The sequence below is a fragment of the Bos mutus genome, chromosome 4 (genome assembly GCF_027580195.1).
Source record: "Bos mutus isolate GX-2022 chromosome 4, NWIPB_WYAK_1.1, whole genome shotgun sequence".
NCBI lineage: Eukaryota > Metazoa > Chordata > Mammalia > Artiodactyla > Bovidae > Bos > Bos mutus.
In genome coordinates this window covers 41,918,716-41,940,616 of record NC_091620.1, presented here as the reverse complement: position 1 = coordinate 41,940,616, position 21,901 = coordinate 41,918,716, and the positions used below count along the sequence as shown (strand labels likewise).

The 21,901-nt window shown below is 56.5% G+C and overlaps 1 protein-coding gene across 1 annotated transcript; it reads right to left on the bottom strand.

Moving 5' to 3' along the window:
- Positions 1-43: 43 nt before the first annotated feature.
- AEBP1 (AE binding protein 1) lies at positions 44-11,726 on the bottom strand. Its single transcript, XM_005899413.3, has 22 exons — positions 11,606-11,726; positions 9,209-9,996; positions 7,153-7,554; positions 6,546-6,608; positions 6,347-6,418; positions 6,068-6,202; positions 5,911-5,991; positions 5,380-5,457; positions 5,173-5,256; positions 5,001-5,054; positions 4,249-4,358; positions 4,032-4,171; positions 3,619-3,703; positions 3,378-3,522; positions 3,196-3,281; positions 2,909-3,032; positions 2,439-2,635; positions 2,166-2,345; positions 1,614-1,965; positions 1,394-1,533; positions 1,150-1,249; positions 44-930 (listed from the first exon to the last, which is right to left on the bottom strand). The coding sequence occupies exons 2-22, from the start codon at positions 9,459-9,461 to the stop codon at positions 299-301; spliced, it is 3,513 nt and encodes a 1,170-aa protein (XP_005899475.2). The 5' UTR covers positions 9,462-9,996; positions 11,606-11,726; the 3' UTR covers positions 44-298.
- Between the last annotated feature and the right edge of the window lie 10,175 nt (positions 11,727-21,901).

The window sequence follows — 21,901 nt, the reverse complement described above, 5'->3', positions numbered from 1 at the left end:
TCCTCCCCTCTCCTGGCTGGTCAGGATGGCAAGTGGTCAGTGATACATCTGCCAGTGAGCTTGGTTTATTGGTGTGGCCTGGGCAAGTGGTTGAGAAGTCTGCCCTGGGGCTTGCTCGTCCAGCCCCATCCCAGTCCTGCAGCGGAGAAGCAGGTGACCCTGGCTCTTAGGTCTCCATCACATTCATGCCCCCTCCTGGCAGAACCCACACCGGGGGGCCTTCCCTGTGCTGATGGCCGCGGAGCGGGTCAGGGCAGTGTGACTACTGGTGCGAGCTCGTGCGTTGGCAGACCTGTTCTCAGAAGTCCCCAAAGTTCACTGTGTAGGTCTCAACTGTGGTGAAGGGGAAGTCTGGGCCCGTGACCATCTCTCCTTCCCCTTCCTCCCCTTCCTCCTCCTCAGGCCCCAGCTCTGTCCCAAACTCCGTCACCACCTCCGTGTAGGTCTCCGTCTCCGTCTCCGTCTCCGTTTCCGATTCCTCCCAATTGACTGTGGTCTCTGGTAGAAACTGCCAGGGCCCCAGTGTAGAACTTGGGGCTGGGGAGGGGGCAAGGTCGGCAGTGGGGAGCAGTGTTGGAGTGGGAGGGGGCGATGTGGGGGTCGTGGCCGGGCTCGTGGTGGCATTGAGGCGTCGGAGCCGCATCTGTTCGCGCATGCGCAGCCGATACTGCAGGCGGCGGCGTTGCATGCGCCTCTGCTGGGGGGTCATGGGGCGCGATGGGTCGATGTGTGGGATGGGCCGGTTCCCGTTCATGGCCATGATCTCACGGATGCGCTTCCAGTTGGAGCGAGCCAAGATGAAATTGCACTGAGTGGCCCCAATGTCGTAATCCACGTTGCAGGTCTTCGAGCTTGGGGTGTAGCCCTCCGCGTGGGCCGTCACGCGGTACTCACCAGGGTTCAGGATACGCCAGTAATCGCCACCACTGGCTGCAGAGGGAGGATGGGTTTGGCTATCTAGGAGTGCCCCCTCCCTCCCAGGCCCCACCTCTGTCTGAGAAACCTGCAGCCCCTCCAGCCCTCCCTCTGGTCAGGATCCAGAGGAGCAGGGACTTCCTGGGCAGGGCAGGCCAGACTTGTTTTGCCAAGGGCATGCATAGGTTTGGTCCCCCATCTTGGGAAGTGGGGTATAGTTGTACACTTGTGTACCTGTCTTCACTCCGTGGTTAATGCCACTCACGGAGATGGTGGCATTGGCTATCGGGATGCCTTGCTCGTCTGTCACAACCCCCTTGATGCCACGGTGAACCTGCAGGGAGGAGGCAAGGTGGTGTCTACATGGCCTCCCCCCAGGCTGTTTCCCTGTCCTGTCCAGGAGGTCCCCCAGCCCTTCACCAGCCTCTCCCCAAATGCTGCCCCACCCCTCCGCCAGTCCCCACGGTGGCCCCCACACCTGCTCCATGAAGGTGAGCAGAGCTTCTTTGTTGTTCTCCCACTCTCGGGGCAGCTCGCTCTCATGAGGGAACTTATCACAGCCCAGGAAGATGGAGAGCTCCAGGCAGTTGGTGTGCAGGTAGCTGAAGTCGTTGATAGCTGGGCGGGGCAGACACAGAGCCGCAGTCACCCCTGCCCATGCCAAATGCCCCACCACAGACCCTCCCAGGCCAACTCACTCCCAGAGCGGGGTTTCCACTTGGCCCCATTGACGATGCCCATGCCACCAGTGTAGTCCTGTGCTTGGCATCCTCCCCTGTAGGGCTCAGTCATGGTGAGGTGGGTAGAGGCGAAGGAGATGGCCAGCCAGCGGAAGATGGCGTGGTCTGGGGTCTCCTGGGCCTCAGATACCTCTTCTTCATCCTCTCCCCGGGCGGCTGCCATGGCCGCAGCCAGAAGCTGCTCCTGGCTGGGTGTGCGGGCCATATCATAGGGGTAGGACACAAGCCGCTCGCCACCGTTCAGGTTTGCCCCCAGCACGAAGGGGTTCTTCTCCATCCAGGCAATGATGGCCCGGACCTCCGTGGATACCTGGGGGTGGCCAGGGGAGAGGTCTGGTCCACAGCCTCCATCATCTGCCATGCAGACCCCTCAGCAGTACTCACATCCCCTTGGTCCCTCGGAGACCCTGCAGTCTCAGCACCTGGGCTCAGTCTCCCTCAACCCACCCCCAAGTCCCAAGCTCTACCGGGACTTGCCCCCAGGCCCTATTGGCCAGGCTGTGGCCTCACCGTGGCATCTGGAGAGAGGTAGCGTTCAGGGATGGGCAGGTTATTGTTGGGCACCCGGTAGGGGACCCATTTCCTCTCCTCAGCTCCCCAGAGCACCGAGTTGAGATCCGGGAAGTCCTCATAGATGTCAAAGCCCTCCTCCGTCCACAAACCCAGTGCCCAGTTCCCAAACTCTGAGCCCTGGGGAAGCCGGGAAAGAGGGGGTCAGCATCAGCAGCCCATTCCCAGCCCTGCCCCACCAGGCCCCACCCTGACCCCCTACCCTCCACCCACCATCTGCGCTGCCACCTCGTAGCCGTCAGGGTTCAGCGAGGGCACTAGGTGGATGCGCGTGTCCTGCACCAGGCTGCGTACGCGTGGGTTCCCATCGCGGTATTCGCGGCACAGGTATTGCATGAGTAGGAGCAGCAGCTCTCGGCCCAGCACCTCATTGCCGTGGATACCAGCTGTATAGCGGAACTCAGGCTCCCCTGTGAGGGTAGGAACCTCAGCAACCAGCCAGCCTCCTGAGGCCTGAGGCTCAGGGGATCTGAGGAAGGACCCAAACCGGCCTCATTCCCAGGAGACTGGGAGTGGCTGAGGCTTGCAGGGCCCAGGAGGGGCTCCAAAGACACAGGTGAGAGGTGGTGAGCTGGCAACATCAACAGTGCAGGCTCAGCTGCAATACCGGGCCTTGCCTCTATCTGTTGGGCTTGGGGAGGACCAGGCTTCCAGGGGGTCCTGGGGGCTGCAGGGGCCCTCACCCAGCTCGTGATCCCCGGGATTGTCCGAGATCTCCATGGCATAGATCTTGAGCCCTCGCGAGCTCTTCCCCAGGCTGTATGTGCGGGTGATCGTGGGGCACTGCTCATTCACCACCTTCATCAGCTGGGTGCCAGAAAAGACAGGGAGTTACACAGCCTGCCCCCTGCCCCCAACCCACCCCCAGTGACCATGCCTCTCCCACGGCCCTGTCTGTTCTGTGGGGAAGCACCTGTTAGCCCTGAGCCCAGTGCCTGGACAGGACCCAGCCTCAGGACAAGCACCCCACCTGCCGCATGTCTTTGTAGTTGTGGTGCCGGAAGTCCAGGTCATCGGTGGTCACCACCTCGTTCTGCGCGTAGTAGCTGTGGACAGCTGCAGAGAAGGCAGGACCTTGAGCAGTCCACCTGCCAGCCCACCCCAGGTTGCCCCAGCCACCCGTCCGTGCCCCTGCCAGCCCCAGGCACTCACGGGACACGGGGCACCCCAGCACCTCCAGGCGCATGCACAGGCTGCCGTTCCAGGTGAGTGGGTAGATGCGGATGAAACGGGCCACTACCGGCTCCGGGAGCTCGCTCAGCACGGGCGTGTCCTTATCCACGTTCCCGTGGAAGGTCTGGGAAGAGGCAGGCCTAAGAGCAGCCCCCAACCCCGGCGGAGACCCACCTGTGGCCCAGACGAGGAGGGTAGAGCCAAGGGCTCAGGTGCCCACCATTTCCTCGTAGCCGTTGGTGTACATCACCCACGTCTGGCTGTCGTTGCTGAAGCCCACGAAGAAGGAGGTCACAAAGTCGTCACTGGGGGGCAGATGGTGGTCAGGGCAAGGCTGCTCTCCCCACCCCAGGCTAAGGCCCAGGCCTTCAAGCGGCCTGAGCCCTCTCTTCTGAGCCCAAGAACCCAGAGCTAGCACATGTGGGGCTAGCTGGGGGTCTAGAGAGGCTGCCATGCCTGCTGCATGGCTGTGGGTGGTTGCTTTGCTCATCTGGACTCAGGGAGCTGACAGGCCATAACCAAGGAGACGGGGTGGGGGCCCTGGAGAACCCACCAGACGGTTCTGAACGGGACTCAGAGCCATGTCTGGAGCCACCCATCCCTACCGAGTGCCTGTGAGCCCGGCAGACGTACTGGATGCTGGAGTCGCGGCCCTGGGTGATGACGCCTGTGAACTTGGTGGTCCTTCTCGTGTCCACCTCTATCCACTGGGTCTGGGAGTCATCCTCAGCACACCACGCCCCATCGTAGTAGTCGTCCTCAGTGTCGCCAGCCTGTCAGGGACAGCAGGGAGGCTGAGCGTGCAGGGGGCCCCTACGCAGCGGGGAGAAGGGCCCAATCTGACACCCACCTGCATGTTGAGCCGGCCTCGCTGTGCACCCAGGCCGTGGCGCAGCATGGAGGAGGCCCGGATCTGGTTGTCCTCAATGCGGTGTGACTCCATCCCGATGGGGGGGCACTCTGGAGACACGGCACCCCAGGCTAGTGGCCCATTGGCTCCACCCCTCCATCGGTCCCTCCCTTCACCAAACCCAGAATGGAGGATCCCAGTACCCACTTCCCCTCACGTCAGGAGGTGCCAGTTAGGGCAGCTCCACCCCAGCCCATACTTCCCCTCCTTGGGCCTCAGGTTCCACCTCCGGGGAATGTGCTGAGGATGCCAGGTGCCAAGGGGCCATGAGGCCTACATGAAATCACAGGGGCGACCACCCCAGGGCCTGACCCGTCACAGGCATTGTCTGTATCAGGGCCATCTGCACACCTGCCTTGTGCCCCGAGCTCTGTCCCTGGGGTCAGGCCCAGGGCAGACACTCCAGGGTCTCTCCCTTTTGCACCACAGGACTTTAAGAGCAGGAGAGAGTCCTGGAGGCCTAGAGTACCAGCAGGAAATCTGGGTTTGGGACTCGCATGTGGCCTTGGATGGGTCACTTCTCCCATCATGCTTACCCAGCTGCTATTGCCCCGCCCCACAGCCCTCATACCCACCCTACAGCCCCCACACATACCCACAGCCCCCACCACACCCCTGTCCCCATATCCATCCTGCAACCCCTCCAACCCCGGCTGTCCTTACACACCCTAGCCTCTACACCCCTCACTCACTGATTTTCTCTACTGGAGCCCACTCCTCCTCCGACTCCTCACCCTTCCGGGGCCCTGGGGGGCAACAAAGGGAGGAGGCAGTGATAAGGGTCCCAGAGCATCTGGGAGTCTGGCTGGCCTCTCGCAAGGACCCATGCTGTGTAGGCTGAGCCCCCAGCCCCCAGAGACACACCTTTGGGGTCCTTGCCCTTCTCCACAGTCCATTTGTCATCTGTCTCCTCTTCCTTGGGGCTGCTGCCCTCCTTTTTGGGTTTCTCTGAAGGATGGAAGGTGGGAGGGTCCTGTTGGCTTAGCCCCGGAGTTCAGGAGGCAGGTGTTGTGGGGGTCAGGCCTGCACTGGGGGCTGGCCCAGGGGTGGGGACAGTCTGGGTCCACTCACTCAGCTCTTCCTTCTCTTCATCTGTTTCCAGGCCAGTGTCGGGCTTCTGGGGCTTAGGAGGCCGGAAGTAATAGTCCACTGTGGGGAGGGAGAGTCCTGATGAGAAGGCCTGAGGCTGGTCCCAGGACCCCACCCCAGGAGCTCCCAGCCAGGTTCACAGGAGCCCAGTGGGCAAGATGAGGAAGGGAATGGAGTCCAAAGGGACCCTGCAGGAGAGAGAGGAAGGCGGCAGCTTTGAAGGGAAGAAAGTCCCGAGGGGTGAGGGGTGGCTAGGACCGGCGGAGCTCAGGAGGGTCAGAGAGTGACACCCACGGAGCTGAGGAAGAATAGGCCAGAACAGAGGGCAACAGGGAAGAGCTAAGTTCAGGAGCCAGGAAGACCAGCCTGACGGAAGAGATCAGATGAGGGCAGGCAGCTTGGAGGGGGTGGCGGGGACAGTGGGGTTGGTAAGGTCACTGCCACCAAGCTGGAGATACAGGTGGCTTGGCTTTGGGATGCAGCTGTGGCAGGCGGGGGGCCCTGGGCACTCACTGTCATCGTAGTTGGGGATCACGTAGCCGTCCTCATAGTCGGGGAGCAGCGGGGGTGGCAGGGGCTTCAGAGGTGGCGGCTCTGTGGAGGTGGGAGGCAGGGGTGGGCCAGAGCCCCCTCTCCTGGCACCCCCACCCCAAGTCTGCCCACATCCTACCGATCTTCTCCTCTGGGGCCTCAAAGCCCCGCCCAGGCGGCTCAGCCTTCTCCTCAGGGCGCTCAGGCCAGGGCCTCTCTGGTCTTCTTCTGCTGGGGGGTGGCCTGGGCTGCTTCTGGCGGCGGATGTATTCAACTAGGGCAGAGGGTGGGCTCTGAGCCGGGCCAAGGTCAGGGAAGGTGGGGCCTCCGAGTGGACTATCATAAACCCGGGCAAGGGGTCAGGATCTAGCTGGGGAGGCAGGGCAGGTGGGCCTCCCTGACGGTGGACCCTACTCACAGTCCTCGTAGTCTTCCCGCTCTATCTGGTCATTGTAGTCCAGCGTGGGCTGCTCCGTCTCCTCCTCCGGTTCTGGGGGAGAGTGCTTGTGGCCACCTCGTGGAAGATACTCCCTGATGCCCCCACCTAGCCCCACCCTGGAAACCCAGCAGGCCAAGGTGATTGGTCCCTTGAGGCCAGGTGGCTGGTGCCCACTCACCAGGCTGGTGCTCCACGTCGGTTTCTTCTCCTGGACCCCCCCAGGGATCTGGGAGGGGTCCACCTGCAACACAGACCCCAGGGGCGTGTGGATGGGAGGCCTACCCTGACCACTGGCTCCACAGCAAGGCTCCACAAGACCTGGGCCCTGCTGACACCCTCTGAACAGCTCACTCCCAGGGAGGCCTGGGCTGCTTGGGCCCTTAGCACCCTGCTGGCACTTCTGGAGGGACAGAGAGCTGGATAGTTTTCTGGGGAATCCAGGCACCGCTGTCTGGGAGGATCTGCTGTCCCAGCAGGGGGGTACCCTGCAGGCTCACAGCCCAGTAACACACGGGCAGGTGGCTCTTGGGGGGCTCAAGGGTCAGAGCCCAGGACCGTGGAGAGCTAGCCCCACCCACGAGGCCACCAAACACTCCCTCCCCAGGGAAGGAGTGGTACTGTGGGAGCCTCAGCTGAATTGCTGTGTCCATGACAACAATGAGGCCCCAGCACCCATCTGGTCTGAGGGTCTGCAAGAGGCAGGGACTCAGGGACCCACCCTCACCACCACCCTCTGCAGCCCAGAAGGTCAGAGCCGCTGAACCCCAGAAGAGCCCAGTACACACCTCCCTCCTGGGGTAGTTCCTCGTGGTCAGGGCTGAGGAGTGGGGGCAGTGGCCATTGCGGGCTTTCAGAGGGGGTTGGGATGGAGAGCTTCTTCCCAGCTAGAGGCCTCTTGGTGGCCTTGGGGGGCTTCTCCTTGGGCTTCTTGGTGGCCTTGGGGGGCTTCTCCTTGGGGGGCTTCTCCTTGGGGGGCTTCTCCTTGGGCTGCTTCTCCTTGGGCTTCTTGGTGGCTTTGGGTGGCTTTTCCTTGGGCTTCTTGGTGGCTTTGGGAGGTTTCTCCTTGGGTGGCTTCTCCTTGGGTTTTTTGGGAGGCCTAGAGGACCCCTCCGGGGGCTGCTTGGTCGCCTTGGGGCTTTTGTCCTTCTTCCCTTTCTTCCCTTTGTCTTTAGCTTTTCCCGGAGGCACTGTTCAAGATGCACATTCAGGTCAAATCAATGAAGAGCTCCCTCTATGCCCTAGGTATCCCACGCAAGGTGGGCAAAGGGGCTGTTGGTAGTTCTGTGTTTCCCAAATCAAGGAAACTGAGAGGTTAAGCCACTTGTGGTCATGGAAGAGCTGGGGTTGGAACCCAGGCTTTCTGTCTGCGAGACATGTTATCACCACCACACCTTGGCCTGGTTGGCTCAGCTTCTCAGGAGCAGGCCCTCATCCTCCCATCTGCCCAAGAAGCACCTCACAATCCACTCTTTCTCCACATGGCCCCTTGGCCAGTCAGGGCTCACTATTCTGTGCTGGTCATGGAAAGAGCAGAGGGTGACTAAGCCACCAGGCCTGAAGGAGCACCCAGTCTGAAGGGGGAGGCAGTCTCATTCCTCTCACACAAAGTAAAGGGCATGGGCCTGGGGCCCCCCTGGAGCTAGAAAAGCTTCACAGAAAAGGGATACGCATGCATGATCCCCCGTCCAGGACTAAGGAGCCTGGGGCAGGTTGGAAGCCATAACCACAGGGTATCCTAGGGCCATGCAGAGGCCAGAGGGACAGGCAAGTACTGCAGATGCCTGCCCATCTCAGAGTCTGGGGGAGGGAGGGAGCAAGGGCAGGGCCTGGGGTTGCCTGTAGGAATCTTCCAGGACCCTGAGCAAATGCCGCTGAAAATATAATGGAGTTGTGGGGGCCACGTGACTGAAATACAGGAAAATCTACAAAATGCAGACAGCCAGGAGAAACAGAGCTGCCCCAGCAGCAAGCAAGAGGCCGGGACAGCAATCCTGGAATGGAGAGGGGTGCTGAGACGGGTCCCAGAACCCATCCCCCGGGGTGGGGGAGGAGCCAGGAAAGATCTAGAGCAGGACAAAGGGGAGGGGCTGCTGACCTCAGGAGTGATGGATGGTGCCTTGGAAGTCTCCTGGGAGAGAGATCAGCAAGACCCTTGCCCACCTTCCAGAAGGTCATGATAAACAGCTAAGATTTATTGACAACTGATTATATAAGAGGCACTAGGCTAAATGCTTTGGTGATGTATCACCTCATTTAATCCTCACAATAACCTTGGATCACTGCCCGCTGCTCCTGGAAGCCTTGAGGAGACAGGAGGTCTTCTGCAGCCCCTTCCCTGCCTCTGTACTCCTGGAGTAGGAGGCCAGGCAGCAGAGTGCTGGGGATCCTTCCCAGGGGAGGCTGGATGCTGGGTCTCTGGCAGTGGTGTGGCACAGACAGTGTGTGCCACAATCAGGCTGAGTGGCCCCATTGAGACAGCAGGGCCCATCACCTTCACACTACCCTGGGGAGGGGGCTGCCGAGTCCCCTGTTAGCTCGAGTCTAGTCCCTCCAGGGGTTTGCGGGCTGTGCAACAGGGACTGGGAGGACCCAATCCACTGGGTAGCGGACCTGCTGGATGTGTCCCCAACCTCAGAGGGCTACCAGCCAGCGCTGACCTCTGCCTGGCACACTGTCCCGCCAGACATCTGGGCTCTCTTGTGCCTTACGGATCCATTCCTCACGCTGGGCAGACTGGACATCGGCCAAACCCTACCGAGGCCCGCCATTCTCACCTGTGGTGCACGGCTGTCCGGGCGGCCCCCCATCACGCCAAGGGCCACCCCTACCCAAAGCTCTTACCCTCTTCGGCCACCCCCGGACGCGCCCCCGGCTTGCCCCCTGTCTGGGGTTTGCGGGCGGGAAGGGTGGGTTCAGGGGGCGGTGGGGCCTCCACGTCGTCCTCCCGGGGCTCGGACTCCAGCTCGGACAGGAAGCCCTCGAGGAACTCCTCGATCTCGTCGTCGGTCAGCACCGTCTGCGGGCGCCCCCCGGGGCACAGCGCTAGCAGCACCAGGAGGCAGCCGAGCAGGGGTGCCCCGAGCAGGGCCGCCATGGTCACAGCACACACTAGGAGGCAGGGGCGCTGGGGAGGGGGCTCCGGGGGAGAGGTGCGGGGAGGGGGGTCCTGGGAAGGGCGGGCAGGGGACTCCGGAGCGGCGGGGGGTAGGCGGGGGTTGTTAGGGGAGGGGTGGGGGGTGATCCGGGGAGGGGCGGGTGGGAGGATTAGGGGTGGGTAGGGGACTCCGGCTTGCGGCGCGGGGGTGCTCCGGGCCAGGCAGTGACTCAGGGGTCGGTGGGGGCTCAGGGATGGTCAGGGGGCTCCAAGGCGCTGGCGGCGGCTGGGAGCTCAGGTCCCGCGTGGCGCGCTCCCGCGCGGACCGCCTTCTCCAAAGCGCCAGTGGCGGCCGGGGCGGGGGCGCCGGGGCTTCCGGAGCCGGCTCCCCCCACCCGGGGGGAAGGAGGAGGAGGAGGAGGAGCCGGGCGTGGACGGAGGGGCTGCGGGGGGGCTGAGCAGTCCAGGCGCCGCGCGCGCTTGGCACTTCCCGAAGTGGGAACTGCGGGCGGTGTCCCGGACCTGGGCCCCGCGCCTAGGAAGGAAGGCCCAGGGGAAGGAGGGTTGGAGGGATTGTGAGGTCCTGAGGGTGCTAGTGGCAGGGCTCCGACGCCCCTGCCCAGCTCTGTCTGCAATACCACCTCCAAGCCAGATGGGAACTGGAGGCGGTGCCCCAGGGATGCCCCAGAGCCTGCTGGAGGTGAGCGGGAACCCTGAGAGCAGAGCTAAGCTATGGATTCTGGCCTCGCCTCGGGGACCTTACCCCCTCTACAGACCCGCAGGAGAGTCCCAACCCATCCTTTCCTGTCTCTGGAGTCTTCAATCAGACATTCAGCTAACCCCTTAGGTCCATGAGAGCCCGTTCCTATGCTGGCCCTCAGGGAGACACCACACTTTGGGAATTCACTGTAGCCAGGGACAGGTGCAAAACTGCCCTGAGGACGGGCTAACTGCTCTGTTGGAAGTAGGATCCCCCATTTAAGATTGCCTCTGCCTTCCGACGATACTGACATACAAGGACAAGTTTGGAGGGGAGTCAGAGATGGAGCAAGGAAGGAGGAGATGCCTTTCACATTTTATTAAATTGTATGCATCATTCATAGAAATGGGCTGTCAGGGGCATGGAGGGACTCAGCCCGGACACAGCAATTTCTATACAAGTTCAGGGCGTTCTTGCCCTCTCCTGAACTCCCAGCAGCAAAGGGAGGGACCCCAGATTAAGAACCCCAGAAAGGAGGCAGGAGGCAGCAGATAAGACACTACTCCTGAGGACGTGCACCAGCTGAGAGAGTTGGTGGGTGCAAAGCTGTGTGCTGGAACCTGCCATGGGAACAGATCACTCACCACCTGAATCGGAGCCACAGATGTTTTCGGGCAGACCTCTTCCCCTATAGTTTCTTTTACTGTTTCCTTGGTGAACATTGCTTGACCTCTAGGGATACACTGTTTTCCCAAAAGCTGACATCCCAACAAGGACAAACAGGCATTCCTCTCTTTCCTCTTACCAGATCCCAGTTTTTTAAAACTGTGTTTCCTGTGCCTCCATCTATCGCATTGATTGCGGGGGGGGGGGGTGGGCGGGGGGTGTGGGGTTGTGGTACATAGATGGGTTAGTCAGACAATCCCAGATCGATTAGTAATGTCTGCCATGGGTGCCATGTGCTGCCATGCATGCCTGGTATTTCCACGTGGCTTCTCAAAGGGCAAGTGTTGGCTGGCTTCAGATGGGTATGACACCCAAGGCCAGAGCTCCCAGAACATTCCTCCTTGATGGGATAAGGAAGCAAGAAAAGTACACCTGGAGCCTATGGGACAAGTTTAGCAGCACTCAGCCCTGAACCAAGGTTGTCTGTCTCAGGAGGCCCTGAGATGATGAACAGGAGGCAGCTGAGGAGCGCTGTGGGGGCTGCTGGCTCAGCCCCGAACTGGGGGCAGGGGCAGGACCCAGGGGGCTCTGCCTTCTCTCACCTCTTTCTTCCAAGGCCCTCCCTTCACTCCCAGCTCCTGTCGCTTCCCTGAGGAGACCAAGGCCACCCACCTGGGCTCTCGGAGCACGCCTCACCCCCACCCCTAGTCAGGCCTCCTTGTCCCTGTGCTGACCCTGCCCTGCTGTCCTGGCAGAGTAGGATGGAGCAAGCTCTTACCCATAAATGTCCTCTGCGAGCCTCTGAATCATCGTTCTCGAAACTTCTGTCTTGGAATTTGTTCTGTGGCCCCCAGTTGAGTGTGTCCAGTAGGGAGGCCCGAGGCTCAGGGGAGGGGGCAGCTCTAGAACGTCACTTCCCTGGGAACAGCTCCCAAGTTCAGCTGGCTCACACATGGATCAGATTTGAGCTCCACATCCTCTGCCAGGGAAAATAGAAGCCATAAGAAAATTAAAAAGAAATAAAGAGAAACTTTTCCTCAGCCACAGTGAGTCACCGACAGGAACATGAGCAAGGACTTGTGGGAAGCTGGGCCCTGGAGTGGGGAGGCAGGGGGCTGGGGGCCCTCCCCGCCTCCCTTGAGGGTCTGGGCAGGTGAGGGGGGTGGTGACTGCTGTCTGTGCCAGGCCTGTATCTCCCCTCAGGGAGCAGGGCTGGGACTCCACTCAGCTTTCAGACCTGCACTCAGGAAGTCGCGCAGACCTGGGCCCATGAGGAGACGCCTGTCTGCTGAGGAGCCCTGTCATCTAAGCCAAACTCCCCAAGGGCAGCAGCCCAGGCCAGGAAGAGGCAGGCCAAGAGGTGGGAGGCTTGATGTCTCCTGTGGCTGCCACTCACCCTCCTGGGGTCCAGCGCCCCTTGCCAGCAGGTGGGGCATCTGTATCCAGGTCCAAGGATTCTCCTGAGCTAGTCTGGGAGTCTGCCAGACATCTTGGGCCCCCCACTGCCCCCCACCTCCAGCTTCCTATGGAGAAGCCTGGGCCTTTCCCTCGGGCACAGTGAGGCCTGCCCTAGGGGCCACAACAGGACTGGACTTGACAGGCAGAGGCAAAGTGATGTCTCACCCTGGTGGACCTATCCTTGCTGCTTCCAGAGTGGGGAGGCGGCATTCTGGGGGCAGCTGACATGGGCTGGGGAGGGAGGGAGATGGTATGCGTAAAGTTTTCCTGCAGCCTTGTGAAGGTCAGGCTGGTGGAGCCCACAGATGCCATGGTGGGGAGAGGAAGAGGTGTGGCCTGTGCTCTCAAGCTCTGACCAGACTGGGGTGGGTCCTGTTTAGCTCATGGGCCAAGAGCTCACCTCTGAGAGCCATTGAGAAAGGCCATTGTAGGAGGGCTGCCTGCCAGGGTGGGAGGGCCTCAGGAGAGAGACTGGGATGGGGTGCAGGGTGCTGCCACCTTGGGTCAGGAGCAGGGACACTCCAGAGGTGTGTAGCAAGGTCCATCTGGGAGGAATGGTGCAATGAGGAGGCCCTGTGGGTTGCAGTGAAGGGCAGGAGGGGGTGGACATGTAGGCAAAGCTGTCATGTTGGGGCACCAGGGCCATTTGGCCCCTTTCAGTAATGCCCCCAGCGGGGTGGGGAGCCAGAAGCTCCCACATTGGGAGGGGGTGAGGAGGTGGAGCAGAGATGGGAAGGAATGGAACCCACCCTCTTCCCACTATGGTAGGGTCATTCATACAGGGGTAGGGAAATCACTGTAGGGCGGGGGCTTGCCTTGTTAATCTTTCAGATGCGACAGCTTCCTGGGTGAGAAGAGGGACCCAGGATGGACCTGGGGCAGGGGGAGAGGGCTTTCTTGCTTCCTCCAGCTCATCTCAGAAGCCACTATTAAAACTATGACCTTGAATAACTTGATTTTCTCAGGCTGTAAGTTGAGGGGGTGACTCCATGACCACTAGCAGCTCCCCACCCCTGATTGGAAGGGTCTCCCATTCAGACAGTCCATGTCTAGCAAGATTAGCATCTGTCTTTGCACATCAGACAATTTGGACCTCGAGGCAAGTCTGGCCGGAGCCTCGGGAAGAATGAGGATCAGTTCCTTCCTAGGGTGGATCCCAGGTGACTTTGACCCCATTCCCCCCACCACAAGACCTCAGAGTTTCTGTCCTACAAACCTGGTGACCACACCCTCCCCACGAGATGGGGAGACAATGGAGTGGTTCCATCCAAGCCACTCTCCACATCCAGGGAAGTTAGGAGTCCCTAGAGGAGGATGCCCCAAGCCGTGAGTCTATTCTAACAGTCTCAGCAGAGTCTCTGCCCCAAGGGGCACCATGTCTCAGCTTCCTGAGTGCCTGAAAAGATGTCCCCAGGCCATCCTGCCAGGATCGCTAGCCATGTCAGCAGCAGAACTGCCTCATCCCAAGTCACTGTGGCCAGAAGGTCTGTGATCTCATCACCTTCCACCTCCCAGTCCCCACCCCACCACAGCACCAGCCCCTCCACTCTGGGTCCCCAGCAATCTGAGCACGTGACTGTGGGTGTGTGTCCCTGACTGCAGCTCATGTGTTCACTGGGCAGGTCTCCACAGAGCTTTCAACAAGGTCCAGGCCTGAATGTGGCCCGGAGACCCAACAATTGTGGAGGTAGCCTTCCTCTGAAGACGTTCAGGTCAGAGGGATCAGAATGTGAGTGACTAGACTCCCCGGAACAGAGGGCACAGGGGTGGACATTGACCCCCAGGGATATGGAGCTCTGCCTGGTGAGTGAAAGGGAAGGGAGCTCCTTGTGGGAGAGGTTCTGCTTCTCCAGGCTCAGACTCCTTACATCGGTAACCCATGTCTTGGGCCCCAGCACGTGGGCAGTGGACTGGATTTCAATTCTTGTGGCGCACGTGCAGCAGCTTTCCCCGTATTCATGTGAGGAAACTCGGGCTCAGGGGGAAGAGACATGTCCTCATCAGTGATGGTATGTCTGTGAGGCCAGACTGAATGCTCTTTCCCTTCAGTTAATATAGTCTCTGGCACCAGGCCACAGGGCCACGGGGCCACCAGCCCATCCTGCTGAGACTCGAGCATCACCAGGAGCCACCCTAGTGCCTCAGCCTGAGCAGAGTTGGGAAACTCACCTGCCAAAAGGACCAGTATGTCGCAGTTCTAACTGGGGCAGTCTCAGAGCACCAGGAGGTTTGGGTCCCCAAGGCAGCAGCTCAGACACAGGCCAGCTGGCCAGAATGACGGGGACCAAGGAGGCGTGAAACTGGATGGCTCAGGAAGCATGGTGTCTGGACCTTAGGCACCAGGATCAAGCACCAGGCCCTCCCAGTCTCCTGGAGTCCTGAGTCTGCCTCCAGGGACCAAGGAAGAAGGACCCAGGCCCACCCAGTCTCTCTGCTCCTCCCTCTCGGGGGGGGGGCCTGGAAACGCCCTCTGTCTGCAGTCTGGATGTTACCAGGGGATAAATCTGCTCAGGCTCACCAGGAGGGTGGTTCCCAGAGCCAGGGGACCCGGGGTCTCCCAGACAGTGTCTAGTCGTCCGCACAACTGGCCGAATGATTTTCTTGGTTTCCGACAACTTGAAAACCACATGTGATTTTCCACAGTCCTGTGCCCCCGCCCAGCTCCCCAGGCCCGGACTGCTGAGTGAGCAGAGTTCACCAGAATTCCTTCCACTCACCACAGGACCCAGCCTCCGGGAGACTGGGGGGTCACCACAGCCGCAGGGGGGCTGAGGAGCTGAAGGGGCGGGAGGCGGGGGGGGCCTCCAGTGCCTGAGTAATTCTGCAGCCCGCAGACTGGGATGAGGGCGAGGGTGTCATGTGACCATCAGCCAGGCCTGTTCGGTTCCAAACAGGCTCTAGTGGAAAAAAGTATGTGGATCGTTCCTCCCACCTTCATCTAAATTGACTCCCAATGGATTAAAGATGCAGATGTTGACAAAGACACCATCAAAGTAGCAAAAGAAAACATAGGAATCTGTGCTTATATTTTCGTGGGGGAAGTCTTTCCAAGTAGAAACTGTAGGAGGTGGAGAATTTTGGTTGCATAAAAGCTCTAGAGTTCTGTTCAAAATATCCTGAAAGTGAAGTTAAAAGGCAGGCAAAACACTGGAAATATACCTGCAACCCCGAGATCAGAAAGAAAAACATTTTAGGAGCTGTCCGTGGCCTCAGAGTTTCTCTCCAAGCCTCAGTTTCTCTCCTCTGTACAGTGGGATAATATTAATTCTATCACTCCCTTGTGAAAAGGGCACAAGGATTCATTGAAATAAATCTAGAAAGCTGGGGCTGAAAAGTACTAACTCTTCAATAAAGGGAAGCCATTCTTATTTATTTTTTATTTTTTTGGCTGTGCTGGGTCTTCGTTGCTGCGTGGGCTTTTCCTAGTCGCGCGTGGGGGTTACTCTCTAGCCGCCACTTGTGACACTCGGGCTTCTCGTTGCGGTGGTTTCTCCTGTCGTGGAACACAGGCTCTAGGGTGTGTGGGCTTCAGTAATTGCAGCACAGGGGCTCAGTAGGTACAGCTTTCAGGCTCTAGAGCACAGGCTCAGTAGGTGTGGTGCGTGGGCTTAGTTGTTGTGCAGCATGTGGGATCTTCCTGGATCAGGGATCTAATTCGTGGACTGATAGGTGGATTCTTTACCACTGAGCCACTAGGGAAGCCCCCCCCCTTTTTTTTTTTTTACATTTTTAAAGCTAATTTGACCTTGTTTCCTTTATTATTATTATTTTGGCTGAGCTGCATTTGGGATCTTAGTTCCTCAACAAGGGATCAAGCTTGCACCCTCTGGAGTGGAAGTCTAGAGTCTTAACCACTGGACTTCGAGGGAAATCCAACCTTGCTACCATTTTCACGAGTGAGCCCCGAGACATAGGCAGTTCACAAAAGAAGAAACATAAGTGGCCAGTAAACATATGCAAACATGTTGACCTCACACAAAAAAATATGCAAATGCAAATTAAAATACACTGAGGACTACTTTTCCAATATCAAATTCGCAAAGATTAAAACCCTCCTGGTGGAGGCAGTACCGGGTAATCAAACGCTGTCATTTAGGATCATTTGTTACAAAGAACAGAAACTCACTATGATGGCTAACTTTGTGTGTCCCCTGATTGGGCTAGTGAAAGTGAAAGTCGCTCAGTCGTGTCTGACTCTTTGACTGAGAGTCTGACTCTCTGACTCTTTTTTCGAGTCTATAGTCCATGGACTCCTCTAGGCCAGAATACTGGAGTGGGTAGCCTTTCCCTTCTCCAGGGGATGTTCCCAACCCAGGAATTGAATCAGGGTTTCCTGCATTGCAGGTGGATTCTTTACCAACTGAGCTATCAGGGAAGAGATGTCCAGATCATCCCACAGGTGCCTGGTAGGATGGAGGGTCTCTGAGTCCCTCTGCAGCTCAGCACCCCTCCACATCCAAGAACTTGTCTGGACTTCAGCTCGATGCATTTGCCAGAGGGGTCTCAGACCAGGCAATGGGACTCTACCCTGTGCCTTATTCCAATCAGCTGCTGGAGGGATTGGCCATGTGCCAGCCACCTCCCAAGGAGCCATGAGAGGATTCCAGGGCTGGATAGGCCCTGGGATCATCTTCTTGGGAAGCTGGATGCCAGCCTTATAAACAAGCATGTGACCCAACATCTGCAACCCTCCCCCACATCGAGGACAGACTCTCCTGCCCTGAGGTACACTGTGACCTCAAGGTGCAAGGAGCCTGTGGCTCTGGAGGTGAGGAGCCTGAGATGTCCAACCTGTCCACAGGGACACTCGGGAATGAGATGCTGCTTTAGCCCCTGAGAAAGCCTCCCCTGCCCTCCTCCCCAGACCAATACAACACATTCCTGATTTAGTGGGAGGAAATCCCACCAACACCATGAGCACATCCTGCTGTGGGGTATGTATTGCTGTTCTTTCTGCATGCAGTGCCCTTCCCTCAGACATCATATCATACCTTTGGGCCTTTATCCAGCTTCCCACATGGCTACTTTATTTCTGACACTTTGACCCATTAGGCTATACTGATGGTGCTAATGGTTCCAGCTAAGCAGCCTTCCTTTGCCCTGTGCCCTGTAACTTTGTAGGAACCTCCCACTCTGACTACAGGCATGGCCCTGGGATGACTTTGGTCAGTCAGGCAGGGACAAACTCAGTCCAAGGAGAGGCTTGAAAAAAATGCTTGTGGCATCCCCTCTCCTCTCTTCCAAACTTCCAGAACTGTGTGAGCACACCTGGGCTGTCCTGCTGAAGGACAAGACCCCAGGGGGCCAAGCTGGGACCATGCAAGACAGGCTGCCACAGGCTGGACACAAGAGGGAGACCAGCAAGAGCAGCCAAGCTGGGCTCAGATGGGAAGAGTTGCCCAGACAGCTGGCAGGCAGGTGAGCTAATAAATGTGATTGTTTTAATCTGCTGAGTTGGGTGGTTGGTTACTCAACAATAGCTAACACTTATCTCAGATGTTTATTATTGTTCTCCCTACCAGCACTGCCAGTGTCACAAGACCAGGGGATCGGGGGCTGTGACATTTACTACGACAGCTCTCTGGCATGCAGAGGCCCTGAGTAAATACCTGTTAAATGGCTAAATGTAGGATAAATACCTTAACAGGATCTTGTGAGACAGACAACAGTCCTGGAAGTAGTCAGAACTGAGTAGGGAAAGAGGGTAGTACTGGCACTGGTGAGGAGCACGGCAGTGGGTGAATACCAAATAGGCCTCGATAACTGATGTAATCCTGTCTTCAAGATGAAGACCAGTCCAGAGTCCCTTTCTTTTCATTTTGTTGTGCCTCCATTTTCTGCATCTGGCTTCCATGTCATGGTACAAAGCAGCTGCTTGAGATCCAGCCATCATTGCATCATCCCAGCCAGCAGAAAGGAATAGTAGAGCACAGTTTCTTCCTTTAAGAACTTTTTCTAGAAGCTCACACAAAGCTCCAATTTCATTCCATTGGCCTTGGCCAGATCTCAGTCATGCGCCACACCCAGCTACAAGGGAAGCCAAAAAGTGTAGTCTTTTTCTGATTACCATGTGCCAGCTAAATGTCAGGAGTTCTGTTACTAAATAAGAATGAGACAATAGACACTGAGGAACAACAAAGTCTTTGCTACAGATGATATTATTTTCACTTTTGTGTCTGATAAGATTATCAAGATCTTAGAAAGGTGTTTTTAAAAAAAAGTAGTATCTGGTAGAAGGTGTAAAAGCTGAAACCCCAAGAAAGTATAAGAATAAGAAACACATCATAGTATTAGCCATTTTATAATCTTTTTGTGTGTAAGGTAGTCACATTCTTGCATGTTTATCTGCAGACCTGAGCCAGAAGCCCAGCCAACAAAAACAAGAAGTAGTGACAAGCTCTGTAGGAGGAAGAGGACCCTCAGCAGCCATGTCCCCAGCTCCACAGCTCCTGCCATTAGCATGAAGAGCCAGAATGTCCCCAAAGCCCCTATTGTGCCCAGAGTCCTTAGTGCTGGAACTCATAGCTGCCCTCTTGACCCTGCTGCCTTCCTCTTAATAACCAAGCTCCTTGAAGAAGTTGTTCACACTCATTGCTCCACTTCCTCAGTTCTAGGCAGCTGTTCCTGCACCTGGCACTCTCACCAAGCCTCGGGGATCGCCCTACCCCTGCGCCTCGAGATGCTACACCCCAAAATTAGTCTGTGCCCCTCACAGGGCAGGGCTGCAATGGGCCCCAAGTGCATGTACTGGGCTGGACACCCAGCAGTCCTGCTGACCTCATGGCCAGGTCTGAAGTCCTGCCAGCTGTGGGCCATCAGAAACAGGGGTGAGGATGGGGAAGTCTCAGGGTAACTCCCCTGCAACCCTTGCACCCTAGTGGGTGGGAGCCCTGGGCTCTCCCACCCAGAGCACCTGGCCTCACTGCTGCTGGCTTTGTGTCTATCAAAAACTCTTCTTATTACAAATCTCTTTATCATGCAAGTGGTGTGTGCTCATTGTATAAAAACTAGAAAACACAAGTAGGCAAAATAACAAACTATGATATGTTTTATTGAATTTCAAACCCTCTCATCCTCCAGAGAGAACAAGTAAGTTTGTGACACAGATTCATCTGGGAGTTTTGGAAGCACAAAGATCAGGAGTTCTGTGATGGAGCTAAGGCTCTCCGGGTCACATCTGTGAAATGATAGAAAAAAATATGTATTGGTCTCTGCCCTGGGTTCCTGGTGCAGAGTTCCTAAATCCCTTGGAATTTCCTGAGTGATAAGAACACTAGGAGCGTTTCTTGTTCAAATATTTCATCTTTGAACCCAGTTCATGACACAGAGCTCATAATCCCTTGGAATTTACTGGCAGAAAGAAGGATCTTTTTGTTCTAATTTAGTGACTCTGAGTGGCTTCCTGGATGGCTTCAGGATCAGGGCTGGTCACCAGAGAGACCAAGCCATGATTAGGAGCTTGGCACTTTTGGCCCTGTCCCCTATCATCTGGGTAGAGGAGTGGGCTGGAGATTGAGTTGTTGGTTGATCATGCTCATGTGATGAAGGCCCCTATATAAAAATCCCTAGATGGGGTTCAGAGAGCTTCTGGTTGGTGAACACATTCATATGAGGGGGCTCACCCCAGCTCCATGGAGACAGAATCTCCAGTGCTCAGGACACTTCTGGACCCCAACCTATCTATTTCTTCATCTGGCTGTTCATTCATATCCTTCAATATCCTTTGTGATAAAATGGTAATTTAGTAGTCTCAAGTCCTGTGAGCTGTTGTAACAAATTACCAAACTGGAGGAGGGGATGGTGGGAACTCCAACTAATAGCCAATCAGTCAGAAGCACAGGTTGAGGGAGGAGATAAATGGGCCCCAGGCTGGACAGCTTCTCCCCTGTGGACAGAAGCTCCATAATAGCAGAAACTGCATAAAAGCAGGATGATGGAGAAGGCTGAGCTCTGCCCAGATAAGAGATAGAAGACCACATATTCAACCTTCTAAAAGTTGAGGAGACCTCCCTGAATACACATGTGCAGAAAGACTCCTTGGAGGTCAAAAAGGGAGGGCATGACACCTCATAGTAAGTGATGTCAACCACCCATAAGCCTCTTCACTAGACTCCATCTTGGCTAAGGGATGAGCACGCACACATGAGCAGACCCTGAGATATACCAAATACGGCCACAGAACCATGCAAATCAAAACCAGGCAAAAGAAACCTGGAAGAAATGCCCCCAAAAGTGATTCAAACCACCATGAGGGTGCAAATGTCTCAGCATGCATGTATGTCTATCCACGCATGCTGTACTCTTTCCCTCCTAATAAACACTTTACTTGTTTTACTACTTTCTGTCTTTGTGGCAGTTCTTTTCTGCAAAGCTGAAGAGCCAGAGCCTTGTCACTAGGTCTAGTGGCTAGGATTCGGTGCTCTCACCGCCATGACTTGACCTCAATCTCTGGCTGGGAACCAAAACCCCCACTTCAAGTCACTGCAGGCCAGGCCACTCAAGATCAAAGTGACAACCTGGATCTAAGATTGGCATCTGAATTGTGTGTGTGTGTGTGGAGGGGGAGGGGTTCTGCACTAACCCTAGTCAGTGTCAGAACTGAGTTAAACTTAGGACACCCAACTGGTGCTGGAGAATTGCTGGGTGTGGAAAATCCATGGCAAGTGTCAAAGTGTCATGTGAGAGTAAAGGAGAACACAGGAGTGTTTTTCCAAGACAGCATCCCAAAGCTATTGTTCACTAGCTGTGCAAACTCTGGCAAGTCACTTGACCTCTCTGTGTCTTTCTCTTCTCCCCAGCAAGATGGGGACATGGATGTCGTCTGCGGACAAGAATGTCCTGGGCCTGAATGAGCTGACACGTGTAAAGGGCTTAGATCTGCTCCTGGCAGAGCACTGATCTCATCCTGTATAAGCTCATGTGCTTAAAAAACATTTTATTATTGAAATTTCAAACACATGCAGAAGTGGAGAGATGATGTGCTGAACTTCCCGCCTACCTCCGGCATCAAAATTCTCAACTCCAGGCCCATCTTGTTTCATCTGAGTCCTCCCCTTTCCCCCACCTTAATTTTGAAGCATATCCCAGACATCATGTGATTTCACCAGGAAATATTTTACTGTGTGCTTATGAAAGAAAGAACTCTTCCTGCCTGCCTCTTGTTCTCTCTCTCTCTCCTGCTCTAACATAACCAATGCTACACGTGATTACTCTCAACCACATTTCTTTTAATATACAATGTTAATATCAAGCAGGGTATATATTTTCTGATTGCAGCATACTTTTTATTTGATATGGATCATTTATAAAGTCTGTATTGAATTTGTTACAATATTGCTTCTGTTTTATGTTGTTGTTGTTGTGTTTTTTTTTTTTTTTTGGCTGCAAGGCATGTGATATCTTAGCTCCCCAATGAGGGATCAAACCTGTGCCCCCTGCACTGAAAAGGGAAGTCTTAACAACTAGACGTCCAGGGAAGTCCCCTATGTTTCAGTTTTTACACTTTACTTAGAATTGGGATCCAAATGAGGCCCATGTGCTGTGATTGACCAATGTTTCTTAAATCTATCAGTTTGCATTCAGTCTGAACATTAGCCCTGGGAAGAAGGGCACCTTG

Bases quoted from the DNA above. Each gene is read 5' to 3' on its own strand.
- AEBP1 (XM_005899413.3), bottom strand. From the start codon at position 9,461: ATGGCGGCCCTGCTCGGGGCACCCCTGCTCGGCTGCCTCCTGGTGCTG. The intron at 5,458-5,910 runs GTGAGTGCCCAG...CCCTCCCCACAG, and splicing joins GATCCCCAACTACGATGACA to TGGACTATTACTTCCGGCCT. The intron at 3,704-4,031 runs GTACGTCTGCCG...TCTGCCCCCCAG, and splicing joins GGCCGCGACTCCAGCATCCA to TGACGACTTTGTGACCTCCT.